Here is a 14,309-nt window from a genome sequence, read left to right as displayed (position 1 = left end):
GTGTGATTTAGCTAGTCGTCTGTGCTGCAAATAAAAACAAACTACCAGCCATGCCAGCTCACTAGTCTTATTTTCAAACAGACAATCTCCCAATAAGGCTACCCAAAAACTGCTCTGTTCAAGGGCAGACTTCATGTACAACAATTCCTCCTGGAGTTTTTATGGCTGACAAAAGGAAAATAAAACTCATCCTTGCATGCATGGAAAGAAACAACGGTATAACAGTATTTAAATAATATCAGGTATAAGCTTTAATAAGGAGTTAATCATGAGTTGCATTCAGATGACTAAGGAATATCAGATACAAATACAAATGATGAAATCAGACACATAGTTTTGCCACAAACCCACCCCAAATCCACTGCAACGTTACTGAAAAGGGACCGCAATAGACCACAGATGCCCTCAGTCCCAGGGAGAATTTTCATTACTGTGGCAGTGCTGGAGACAGAAAATTTGTAGCTGACCCAATGTGAATGTCTATGAGACAACAACTACAAACAAAAAGGACATTACGACCAGGAGGGGTAAAAAAGAAATGCCATGAAACGGCTGCGGAAAACGACTGCTTTAGATGTAGCCTTGGAACACATCCTATCCAATCCCATCCTGAATTCCCTTGCTGGTTGCTGTTGGAGTTAGATTTAAGGTCAGATTTCTCTGATATTCCCTTGTCCCTGACGTTAAGCAGGAGCAGGTTTAGGCCTCCAGCTCCAGACCCAAGCCCAGCTTATGGCCACCGGAATTGACACTCTTTCCATCAACCAGGGCAGACAGGGTCAACTTAATACCTGTAAAAAAACAATATCAATTTAAATCACTAAAGAGTTATAAAAAGCCTTTAAAGAGGCCCTAACAACGTGTATGCAAATAAAATAGAAGTCTCTATAAAAGCTAATTTAAAACAACTTATTTAATCAGTCTCCAAAGCTCACAGGGAGCGAGTCATTTTGGAGGTGGACAGAAGATATTCCCTGCCATAAAGTCTATAGTGAGATTTGGGTAAGAATTACTGTGTTTAAAGTTATGAGAGTGGATACACATAAAAATAATAAATGCTCATATGTAGGTACATTTTAACTAATCTGCATGGAACATATACTTTATGCAATGAAAGGGGATACATAAAAAAATAAATCTCATCAGTGTACCTGGTCTCAGAGTCTGAGTATAGCCAACACCAACAAGGCTGGTATTGTTCACTTTAGCCTATTAGAAATGAGACATAAAATGTTAAGAAACGTATGACCCAGCGCCTAATGGAATATTGCGGCTACAATACAAGTTAAGCTCAATCGACAGCATTTGTGGCATAATGTTGATTACCACAAAAAATTATTTCAACTCGTCTGTCATTTTATGTATGTATGTGTATAATATATATATTTATTATTTTTTAACTGAGGCTACAGTGAGGTTCTTACAATAAAGTGAATAGGGCAAATCTTTTAAGGGATTGAAGGTAGAAATGTAGCTAATAATTTTATAAAAAGCACTAACAGTAATTTGTCTGTTAAAACTTGTGTTATTTTAACTGTAAAATTGTTTAAATAGTCGTTTTGAGATTGTTTTACATTACATCGCCATGGCAACATAGTTGTACAATTGCCTATAACTTCACACAGAAAAGGTTAATAAGTGACGTTACCACACAAATCATTTTTACACACATATTGTTTATATCTTGTGGCTATACTTTTGAAATGGGAGTATTTTAATGTTTACAGATTGGCCCCATTCACTTCCATTGCAAGTGCCTCACGGGAACCGGATATAGGGGAAAGTCAAAATGAATTGTTGTGGCAATCAATATTATGCCACAAATGCTGTTGATTGACCATAACCCGGAATATTACTTTAAATAAAATGTCAAATGTAGGCCAACATTAAAAATTCAGATTACACATTTTCCTCACTGTAACAATCAGGCCACACATGCATGTTATACGTAACATGATGGGCCAATTTCTATAAAGCAGTTCAAACTTCTAAAAATGTCAATTGTAATATTATATTTTAATTGTATATAATGTGTGTTCTGGGTTAAGGCACAGAAACACACAGGTCTCCCTTTCTGAGACAATATTGTCTTTTGTGATTTATTGTGCTCTGTAAAAGCAGTCTGAGAGGGTTTGTTTACTCACACAGATGGAGGCATCTTTGTCCAGCTGGTATTTTGCAGCAATGCCGAAGCGTGTGCTGTTGCTACCTGCTGTCCAGGCAAGATTTACTGCTGTCTCCAGCTTATCACTCACTTTCTGGTAGATGGAGCCACCAAATTCAGAGCCATCATTACTGCAGGGACAGCGGTACCAAATTAATCAATCATTAAATAAAACAAATTTAAAAACCTGTATTTACAATTCTCTTTTAAAAAAATGAACCCACTGGCATTTGAAAAGGTACTGTAAATTATTTCAGCAGTTTTGTGAAATTCAACCACACGCACTCTACAAAATCCCCTCCGGTCATGTCAGCAAACCCGAATGCACAAAATGATCCACAGACAGAGTCTCTTATTGGATCATTTTCTGATTGGCTAAAAAAGTGTGGGCCAGCCCCTGACTCTTTTTTTAAATGTTTGAGCCAAGCACTGTCTCATAAGCAGCTGCGATTCCTCAGTACATATTTTTCAATGACATTTTTCAGGTAGTAAGGACATTTTATGTAAGAAATTCCCCCCAAAAAAGATAAGAAAAAAAAAAAAAGTAAAGACAAAACCATTTAATCTCAACTAATGTCAACACTACCCTACACTAGAATAAAACTTCAGGTACCCGTTCCGTGAATTTAGACTGATTTAATGATGCTTCAGGACTTACACGTTGGTGTGCAGTTGGAAGTCGCCGGTTTTGTAGCCTACAGCAAAGTTGTTCTGGGTCATCTTGGACTTAGCAGTGTCAAAGGACATCTGGTAACCAGCAAGCCATCCCTCATAGCCAACCACTGCAGCTCCGTGGATGGTTGGGCCAGCAAAATCAAAGTCAACATCACAGCCCAGGTTGACATACTCATGTTTGTAAGCAGTCTTGACTTTTCCACTCTTTTTTCTGTTCTCAAGGGGGAAAAACAGCCCAGTTCAGTGTTATTCAATAAGATAAGATTGGTTTCAAAGTCAAACAAGGTAGGCATTTTGCGCAAATTTATTTATTACACATGTAAACATAAACGTTTACAATTCGACTAGCAATTGACCAACATGTGTAGATATTTTACCAGTTTAGATTGATAGTAAAATTTCCACATTAAAACAACATATTTTATTTCTTTTAAAATAAATGCTGCAGGGTTTAATATTTTTCTAATCAGTTCATACTAAAACAATAATCAGAATCAATTCAGAGTTCAGTTTAAATCACAGCAGAGCAGTGGTGCACACCAAAGACAGATGTAGAAACAAAGATGCGAGTTAAGTGCCTACACTAAAGTCAAGTGCACAAACACGACTGTTTGCAGACCAGCTGTAGCAAACACTTGACCATTTGTGGCCGAATGAATCTATGATCCTGAAATTCTTTCACAAACCCACGCAAGAGAGTTTATTCATGATAAGCCAACAAACAACATGAAAGACGAGCTCGCACCCTTTATTGCACTGATTTGCACACAACAGGGGGAAAACACAGAAGAAAATCATGACGAGGCAGCGGTTCGGGAGATGTTGGTGATGTTTTCATTTTAATTTTTCCGATGCCTTTCTCTACTCTTGCGTACTCTCCATTTCATTGGCTTTTACTTTATTGCCGGTCACTTGCTTGTCAGGACAGTACGCACACATGATGATGAAGGTTTGAAATCCATCGTAGCTTTTGTGACAGGGTCGCGCGATCTACTCGCAGAGTAAACAGATAGAACAGTGCATATGAGATGCTTGATTAATTTTCTGAAGCATCAACTGCTATTTAAACTGCTTTACCATCACATGTGCAGGTGAGGAGAAGCTGAGGGCTGCACTCTCATAGAAGCAGATATACCTCTCATCCTGGACCAGAAACTTCCAGTTGTGATTAAAAATTGTATTGAATAAATTAATATGCATAGATTAATTTTAAATAATAATTAAATACAATTAAATGATATGCAATGCTTAAAAATAAATAAAATAAGATAATCAGTTTAAGTAATAGTATTCAATGTGTTTTTATGGAGAACCAATTTTTTTGTGCTTTTAAAAGGTTCTAAAGAGAGATACTCTTTTAAACTATAGAACCATGTATTTAATCTTGTGGATGTAAAAGGCCAGTTTATGTAATGTGACTCATTCTGATTTTTTAAAACAGCTGTTAAATAAAAAAACTGAAAGGGAAAATAACAGAGTAAAAAAATACATTTGAAGAAACTGAATAAAGAAAGAAATTGAAGGACAAGATGCATCGTACTGCATCGAGAATCGTTTCCCTTTGAATCGTAATCGAATCGTGAGGCCAGTGAAGATTCACACCTCTACGAATAAACCTACACTGCTCCTGCCAAGAGACAGATACTGCATGATCCAAAGCCCCTATCCTGAACAGTTAGAGCCTATACATTGAACAGCATGAATGTCATCTGAGAACAGAGGCCCCAATGCTTGGCCAAAGCCACACTAGGCATGTGCAACTCTCCTGACAGAATTACATATCTTACAACATGGGGAATACGTCGACAAACTGGGCCCCACTCAGTAGGTCAATATAACTTTAATATCTACATTAATGTACAACAATACAGCGCTAACTTTGTCAAATAATATTCTATCATGATAAATAGAATATACAGTTTTGTTCAGACACAACATTAAATCTCCCCAACTCAGTTTTACAATAAGATAAATCAGTTTCCATTGAAATGTAAATCTTTTTACACCAAAGCTTGATGCAATCTGCAAAATTGGACAACAAAAATAAATTACCCTGTGTTTGGTGAGAAGGTTGTGTCAAAGGTCAGCTTCAGTCCCTTTGCAATCTGAGAAAGTGTCACAAATAGCATTATTAATAATGATTAATGAACCACACCTTGACTCACCATCACTCGACAATTTAAAAGTGCATTCAGACCTGGTCTTCAACGGTGATCTCTGTGCCCAAAGTGTTGTCAGTATTCCACTTCTCTGTAAAGGTCAGACCATACTCAGGTCTCTTGTATTTGGTTTCCAGGCTTCCCACCACTTTGCTGGTGTCAGTGTTGGAGGAACCAGAGGTCTTAAATTCCTATGGAACGATGAAAGAAATATTTCACATTGTGGCAACATAATCCTGGATATTACAGAAGGCTAATTGTTTAAATTAGGAATGTTTTAAACTGAATCAGAGACAGTATAAGAGGGACTTTCCCTTCCTCCCATTTCATTTTTTTATTTACAACACTAAATATGGCAACTATAGCCTTCCAGTTAAAAGAGCCAATTGCCTTTTTGATAAGAGGCATTGCCTTTATTTTTGTTACTCTAGAAATGGCCATGGGCATTAGCTATACCAGCCTGAAGCACCTTTTTTTTATCATTTGATCTAAAGAAGCAAAATAGATGACACCACAGACTTTATTGCCAATTTGAAATGCGTTTTTGAAACGCAATCTTGATTAAACCATTTTGGAAATGTTGGTTATTTCCCATTCATGCTGATAGAAGCTGTATTTATATGAGCTTTAAAATAGTTGGCCAGGGGCTAAATCGATTTTTAAAATTAATATTTGTCAATTACCGATTAAACGGCCAATGGTTTTTAAAAACCATAAAATTCACAGACATAGATGCTACAAGAGATTAATAAAATTCCAGTTGCAGTTTATTGTTTAATCAAAATGCCAATAACAAAAACAAAACAAAAGATATTTAACTATAAACAAGTCTGCTCTAAAGTTAAGCAGATAATTACCAAATTAAGCTTTTTATAGCCTATTTATATATATATATATATATATATATATATATATATATATATATATATATATATATATATATATCATTTTTTTCAGTTTCATTTGAAATTTTAGTTAAAATAAATAAAAAAGTTCAAAGTTTGAAATCAAGGCATCTTTTTGTGAAGGCTTAACCCTAACCCTGCTTAATGAAAATTACCCCATAGTACCACCTAGCGTCCAACCCGCAGTAATACCAGTTTTGTCGGTTTGAACGCGAATAATTAATTACTGCATGGAAATGCCACGTAAACGTTCATGTCTGTCCATCACTGACTACGTGACTTCACCACTTAAGAGGTTATTTTTTTTTTCTGCGACCAACCGACCAATCAAAACTTGGTCGACCAAGACTCTTCTGATCGACTAACGTTTGCTCGACAATTAGGGGGCAGTCCTAATCAATACCCTGCCCTAGTAAACTATGTGCACTGATTAATTGAACTCTAGACTTAACGAAGAGGATACACAGGGAGTGACAATACAGAAAGGCAGAGGTCTGTGCATGCAGTGTTTTTAAAATATAGCAAAGAGAGAAGTCTCACCACTCCACTAGTTGATTTTGTCTTGACATCAAGCTTCACCATACCAAAGCCTTTCAGAAAATAATCCAAAGGAAAATTATTATAATAGGGAATTCAAGTACAAATAAAGGACATTTATCATATATTGTAGTCTTGGATTATTAGATACATTACCATATCCTTTGTTGAAAATGTCTTTGGCAGATTTGCCAAGATCAGCATATGCTGGGGGAACAGCCATTTTATCTAAAAAGAAACTGCATAGGAATAATTAGTGTAGTTTGTTCTTTGGGGACATACTAATATAGTTGTAGAATAAAACAGAACCAGGCCAACATTTACAGTTACAATAGATCTGAGCCATTTGGTACAAATCAGTGAAACCTTTTGGGCAGTCTACTGTAACTCTAGGTGTACAGGGATAATCTTAACGAAGACAGAGTCGCAGGAGTTTGATAAACGACCCAGCCTGAAAGCAGCTGCTCTGATCTGGCAGTGAGAGCTAATCTGAACTGACAGCAGGCCACACCTAACTGAAGTCACTGAATCATGAAGTGACCGCTCAAGTAGGATTCACTCACAGTCTGAACACACTTCAGACTAATCTACAAGAGTTGAATATGCACGCAAGTCAGCTTTCTCCTCAATTACTTGCATGCATATTCAACTGCCTGGTGGGGTTGTGGAAGTGAGGAGTTGAGTTGAGACACGCTTTTTTGTGTGTGTGCCTGCATTTTTTTAAAGGGATATTACACCCAAAAATTAAAATTCAGTCATCAGTTACTCACCTTCATCTTCATTTAAACCAGGAGATACAATGGCAGCCCTATATATTACGAAATAAAATTTTCAATAAAAGTGAATGATGAAATTCACATGATGATTCTGGTAAACATCTCCTCACAAAATGCAATGAGTCATCATGGGTTTGGAACAATATGAGGGCGAGTACATGATGACAGAATTTAAGGCAAATGATCACTGTGAGCTTTACCATACATGCCATTACACATGTCACCACAAATGTAACAGGAATGTCTGGTTTTCATGCCTTCATTTCAGGAAGTACTAACCTTCTATGAAGACTAGTCAGATTAAATCATTTAAATAATCAATATGGATATAATCTCAAAAGTGAAAAGCGAGTATGGAAACTGTCATATTTCAAAGGGCAAATTAAGGGCAAGGTTAAAAAGGGGAGGCACAACCGCTATGACACAGCCGGAGGAAAACCTCATGGACGGTGGTGGCTACACAAAACTTGAAGTGAAATTAAACAAAGATACAGCAAGTACAACGAGCATTCGTTCCGTGTACAGCTTAAATAGACTAAGTGTCTGATACAGGAGAGCCTGGTGCTGATCCCTGCACTAAAGGCGTGATCTGTCAATTACAATTAGACCGTAAACCTTCTATAATATCTTCATGACACGCAATAAGCGGCAGATCATCACTTTGCTCTGTCTTTTTGGCTCTGACATAAGAACAGGCCGAACTGTTGATGATTCAGCTAACACAAGCTAATGTGCTAGCCAAAAGTGATAGAGTGGAAATGTACGACTCCAAACATCAACTTTCCGCAATATATGATCCCTGTCACGTTGACTGACTTACCTATTAAAGTGCTTGGCGTGAGTTTGTTAAAGTAAGCCTGGTGAGCTTCTTGGCAGCGCTGAGGCAATGTAGTGGGACTGGCCGGTTGGAGGGCGAACTGAAGGAGACTGTAATGTAACGCAACCCGTGCCGAAAGCCTCCTGTTTGAGGACCCCAGGGTGTCCCAACATTGCCTGACGGTAAATGTTAAAGGAAAGTTCACCTACAAACGAAAATTCGTTATTTTCTCACACTCTTGCCATCCCAGAACACAAGATTTTAGAAACATATCTCATCTCTGTATTTCCATGCAATGCAAGCGAATGGTGGCCAGAACTTTGAAGGTCAAAAACAGAAAACGTAAAAGTAATCCATAAAACACTAGTGGTTTAATCCATATGTTCAGAAGTGATATGATAGGTGTGGGTGAGAAACAGATCAATATTTAAGTAATTTTTTTACTATAGATCTCCACCATTACATTCTTCTTCTTCTTCTTTTATTTTTTTGGCGATTCACATTCTTTGTGCATAACGCCACCTACTGGGCACGGATGAGAACGCATACTTAGGTCTCCTGTGGTCGCTGCATCAAGGTTGTCCATGTCAGAAATGTGTTGCAGAACTACTTTCACCAATTTGTTGCACTTTTGTTGCATTTGTTATGTTGTGATGTATCCCTGGCTAAATATAGTCATTCATAATTTGTCGTTTTTGTGATAATCTTTGTAAAATGAGAGAACATGAGTGGTGCCCTCCAGGTTAATCTCAATTAAATTGAATTAGATTGTGATTTGCACTAATTATGCTAAAGTAGAATTCAGTGACAGCAGGTTGAACAAAACAAAGTTGACTCAAAAAGAGCTTCAATATTTTATATAAAGAGCTTCTTGCACATACCATTTTTTTTCCTTCATTTCTAAATGCTTTTATGTTGACTGACTCATTTTGAATTCCAGAGGATTCGGTGTTGACATTGAGGACATATTTAGTAGAAATGATGTATCTATGGTAGGCCTATGACCCTGAGAGTGGCAGTGTGATGCTGTATCCTCTTGAACTGAGGACAGACTCATCAATCAGAGGGAAGCCATGCTGAGCAACAATTTTATTTATTGATTTATTTTCTACATGGAAATTGAGGCCAGCTGCTTTTAAATTAATGCTGGATGTGGCTGCTGTAAAGTCGGTTCTCATGGGCCAGTTTATTATTATTTTATATAGACTATGAATGAGACCAAAAACCTAATTTTGTATCTCGTCAACTTGACTGGGAAAAAATTTAAGATTCAACTTCCAAAAGATATTGAATGGCCTCTCCTACATTGCCTGTGGTGCTTTGGTGATGCTCCATCACCATCTCATAAAAACTGATAATTGAAATAAGTCTTGCATCCACTTTCAAAGCTTTCTACTTTACTGAATATTTTTATATTACTGTATATTAATTTAATTAATTTAATTGGGTCTTATTTCTGATTAGAGTTCAGCAAATACTGTCTAACTGTCTGTCTATCATCAAGTCTTCTGATCCTGAAGAAAAAGAGCGTGTTTTTTTTACAAATGAAACAAGAGTGTCAGGGTATTGAGACGCAGGACTCAAATTTTATGATCAATGTCAATGAAACTCAGTAAGCAGTATAGTAGGAAAGTCTGCGGATGGCTCGCGCAGCGGAACGGAAGGACACCCAGCGAAGCGTCACCACCAGCATGCCCGCGGGGTCTGTCCGGAAAAAGACAGACACTGGGATGGCATGCGCCGGCACGTGACCACTGTCAAAAACACCAAACACAACAAAGAACACGGGGCGGCACGCGCACACACACAAACACAGCGGATCGGACGGACGGACGGACGGACGGATGGATGGATGGATAATTTACATTTATGCATTTGGCAGACTCTTTTATCCAAAGCAACTTACAGTGCACTTATTACAGGGACAATCCCCCTGGAGCAACCTGAAGTTAATTGCCTTGCTCAAGGGCACAGTGGTGGTGGCCATGGGGATCATCGAAACGTCACTGAACATTGACAACATATTCATTATAAAATTTTTAAACTATGATAATCATAATGTTTAAACAAAGAGTGAAATAAACGTAAAGCACTTAATATGTAGTGTGTGACAATTATTTATAGCATTTAAAAAAAATAAAGACTGTCGTCCAGTCATTTCGGCCACAACAAACACGTTTGACTATATGTTGTAAATATATTTATTTATTCAAAAGTTTGAAACACACAGTCAAGAGCATGCATGAGATGTCATGAGAAATGTGATGTGTGAAGAAATAAATATCTGTGTGACTATTTTAATTGTGTCACTCCAACCAAGCTGTACATTTTGAAATTGTGCAAAAAAAGTATTTAGGATACATAAAATGCTAGCTATGAAATTAGCCTCAGCAGAACAAAAGAGTCTGTGGTTTTATTTCATAAATGTTTAAAATGACATTTCCATGTTATCAAACTAAATACCAACATTTGAGATGTGGTGATTATTATAATAATTATTATTAATTAATTTATTTCCTTTTTTATAATTAATTTGATTTAATTTCAGATAAATGATGGTTCAGGAAAACAAGCCCCTGAGGTAGTGATGATGGTAGTGACAGAAGTATCTTGGATGAAAGAGGAAGGGTAGGATGACATGACTAGTGGAAGGTACCCTAGGCCAGGCTAAGTTTTCTAATAAGATCCACCTATAATACTCTTCCAAGCCCTGGAAATTTGTCTCTGTCGTATGGCAAAGAGGAGAGTTGTCCCCACTGTGAGGCCCAAAGAGCAAATCTGCAGCACATCTTTGCTTGGTGCAAGACTGCATTGGCACAAGGACGGTACAGATGGTGGCATGATCAGGTCCTGCAAAAGCTGGCAGAGATCCTAGAGGTGTGTAGAGTAAAAGCAAATGAAGGCCATAGGAAGGAAGATAGGAAGATCACCGAGTTTGTTAAAAAGGGAGAGCTGTTCAAGCACTGCATAGAGGAAATCAAGATCAATCCTGGTGCCTGGTAGTGATTGGTCAATGGTGGTCAACCTGGGCCAGCAGCTGAAATTCACTTCTGAGGTTGCCATTACCTCCTTGAGGCCGGACACAGTGTTATGGTCGGTGTCAGCTAGAAACTTATAATGATTCATATTACTGTCCCATGGGAAGAGGGACTGGAGGCAGCCGATTAGAGGAAGAAGCTCAAATATGCTGATCTGTCTGCCGAGTGCAGGGAAAATGGATTGAGGGCTGCAACTTACCCTGTTGGGTGTCAAGGATGTATGGGATGATCAATGCAACTTCAATTGAAAGACATTTGTATCACTGGATCAGCATTGAAGAAGCCTCTGAAGGAAATGGCAGAGTTATGGCTTCTGTTTATGGTTAAGAAGGAAGGATGACAAGCGGGTTGTGAGGAAGTAAGAAAGTAGAAATAGGGAACTTAATTTTTTAATTAAGTCTCTCAAATCGCTTTCCTTGATAATATGTTGGGGAATTGGTTCAAGGATAGGCACTGGAGGGGTGGTAGGCGTATTCGCATAGTTTGTCTTTTCTAACAGAGAAGAGGCTTTGATATACGGCAGGATTGATCATCATTGGTAATGGAGTACTATTGTACTGTAATGGAGGAATGTCTTGATGGGAATGCAAGAAGGAGAGACAGAGGAAAGGATCCGGTGTTCAGCTGCGAGAGGTGGCAGGGAGACATCACCACCAGGAGATGTTCTGGAATAAATGGGACAAAACATCTGTGATGGGTGGCTCCTGGTTGATGACCCCATAGCTGGACAACTGAATGCACTGGCGGAGAATCGGCAGGCCATAATGCCCAGCTGTTTTATACAGCCACCTGTGCATCTGATCATAAATTAAATGTATAATATTCTTAAGTGGGCTGGAATGTAGAGTGACATTGTAAAGCATATTTATCTAACATTTATGGTAAAATAAATAGTTAAATTACACAGTAATTTGAATAAAAACTGTGGAGACTGTGAATCAGAACTAAAGTCCCTTGAAAGGAGAAAAGCGTCATATGATGGCAATTACACATCTGATAACATTAGTGTAAGTGAACAGAACTGCTTATAACATCTCATGAAACACGCCCTATAATGCTGTGAACTATTTATTTACTTTCGCATTTATTAAGACCTGAATCGGTATGCAAATATATGTATGTTAAGATATTAGCTTTAATTTACCATGGAGCAAATGTAGGTGACCTTGGTGATGTTATACATTTGGGAATGAGGACTGACACAGTTTAATCCAAAGCATGCTCTTCTTGAGATTTTTTTAAAGATGTTTAAAAAAGAAAGAAAAAACAATGTGTGTATCCTTTCTAGGGACCTTGTGTCACTATTAAAAATGTCCCAGCTGCAATGATAATTCCTATACAATTCCACTTAAAACTACTCAAACAAAAATGACTCCCATTTGCTCTTGTTGGAAATAAGCAAACGCTTTTCAGAGAAATGGTGCACGGCAACAGTTGATAAGATAGGATTGGTCAGAACTGCTTTTATGGATGGCTTAGCAAGGGGTATACTGTATTAATGCACCTCTATCAAGAAGGGCCAGCTTTAGACTGTATGGCTGCAAAATGGAGAAAAATTCATTGAAATGCACAAAGCAGTGGATTGATAAAAGAAGATTCCAAAGTCTTTGAATATCCCTTGGAGTACAGTTAAATCACTAATTATGAAACAGAAAGAGTATGGCACAGACGAGAGCAAGCTGTTTTGAAAGCAGGAAACTTGTGAGAGAGGCAGTAGTTATTACCCTTCGTCATATATTTCTTTGATTAATGAGGGGGCGTGGCCAGAAGTAGCTGATAGTTGTTTCTGCTTGATAACAATATCCAGAAGTAGCTGATAGTTGTTTCTGCTTGATAACAATATCCAGAAGTAGACCGGGTGTCTGTTTGAGAGATGCAACAGCCGTATGTGTCTCGCCGTATGTGTCTGACCGGATGTTGATATCAATAGACCGGATGTTTTGACAGTATGTGTGTTTTGCTAGACAGGATGTCTGTTTGCGATTGATAAAGTTTGACAGGACGTATCTGACAGGATGTGTGTTTGACCACTGGTTTGACCATTGGTTTGTTTTCTAAAAAGTAAAATGTGAAGAAAAAGAAATGTGTTTAAGTGTGATGCTTATATTAATCTGTATATAATGTATATCTAACTTAAAATGTTAAAGATGAATAAACAACATATTTGTTTTTAACAAGAGGGTCTACTATTTAACTTAATACCATGAGTACTTTTTTGTTGAGTTTTTCATTCAATCTCACCTGTAATTTCAGAAATAGGCTTCTAACTACACATGCTCTGTTAAGTTGGAGTTGTCAGGCTCTGACACAGATATTTTGGTCCACAGATCTGATGTTTACAGTTTTACAGAACTGTATTAACTCTAGGTGCAGTTTTAGGCTCAGGGATATGTTTGGGGGATTGTTCTTGGATGAAAATAGGAACATAATACACTTTATAATTAAAGTTTACATCTGTGAGGTCTCATTTATATAAAATATATTTCAAACATTTACTGAAAACTAAGGTCACGCTATCTTTTGTCTCAACTTCAAACAAGCTCAGTGTACTTTTAACACTATTGGCTACATCAAAACAATCACAAAGGGATATTTTGTATACAATTCACAATTTTAAATCATTGATTCGTCGCGTGTTATTTACTGCGTCTGGATTGACCAGTTCAACACTTCCGTTCCTTATCACCGTAACAGACTTTTGACTGTTCACACACACACACACACACACACGTACATACGCACACACATTAGTGCAGCTATTATTATGAGGACTCTCCATAGACATAATTATTTTTATACTGTATGAACTATAGATTCTATCCCTAACCCTAACCCTCACAAAAAACTTTCTGCATTTCTACATTTGCAATAAAGCTTGTACAATAGAAATGTCCCCATAACCGACATTTATAGCATATTACCCTTGTAATTACCAGTTTGTAACCTAAAAAAAGTCCTCATAAATCACCCAAATAAATATGCCTTTGTTTTACCTTTGTTTAGATTAGGGCTGGGCGATATGGCCAAAATTGTAATCACGATAATCGTTTTTATATTGTTCGATATCGAACTACTGCCTCTATCACGATATACATTTACACATTGCACTTTCTTTTTTTATTTCAAAGTTGACGGAAGAAAAGAAGAAAAAGAAACAGTCAAAATAGTCTTAACAAATCTGCACAGGGGGTCCAGAGACGGCCAAAGCAGTGGGGTCTGCGGGATCCTTTACAAATTT

General features: G+C 37.5%; 1 protein-coding gene across 1 annotated transcript; it reads right to left on the bottom strand.

Annotated features, from left to right (window-relative positions):
* Window positions 1–227: 227 nt before the first annotated feature.
* On the bottom strand, window positions 228–8,182 carry LOC127660779 (voltage-dependent anion-selective channel protein 2-like). Its single transcript, XM_052151196.1, has 9 exons — window positions 8,037–8,182; window positions 6,597–6,679; window positions 6,444–6,493; window positions 5,037–5,189; window positions 4,892–4,944; window positions 2,823–3,050; window positions 2,145–2,295; window positions 1,152–1,209; window positions 228–791 (listed from the first exon to the last, which is right to left on the bottom strand). The coding sequence occupies exons 2-9, from the start codon at window positions 6,661–6,663 to the stop codon at window positions 700–702; spliced, it is 852 nt and encodes a 283-aa protein (XP_052007156.1). The 5' UTR covers window positions 6,664–6,679; window positions 8,037–8,182; the 3' UTR covers window positions 228–699.
* Window positions 8,183–14,309: the final 6,127 nt, after the last annotated feature.

Source organism: Xyrauchen texanus, chromosome 20 (assembly GCF_025860055.1).
Source record: "Xyrauchen texanus isolate HMW12.3.18 chromosome 20, RBS_HiC_50CHRs, whole genome shotgun sequence".
NCBI classification, from domain to species: Eukaryota; Metazoa; Chordata; class Actinopteri; order Cypriniformes; family Catostomidae; genus Xyrauchen; species Xyrauchen texanus.
This window is presented reverse-complemented; position numbering and strand designations above follow the sequence as displayed.

What these genes read in the sequence shown, in the direction of transcription:
- LOC127660779 (XM_052151196.1), bottom strand. Translation starts at nt 6,663, where the DNA reads ATGGCTGTTCCCCCAGCATATGCTGATCTTGGCAAATCTGCCAAAGAC. An exon ending in AGATCACCGTTGAAGACCAG is followed by an intron (nt 4,945 to 5,036) that starts GTCTGAATGCAC and finishes ACACTTTCTCAG; the next exon opens with ATTGCAAAGGGACTGAAGCT. An exon ending in ACAAAGATGCCTCCATCTGT is followed by an intron (nt 1,210 to 2,144) that starts GTGAGTAAACAA and finishes CATTTCTAATAG; the next exon opens with GCTAAAGTGAACAATACCAG.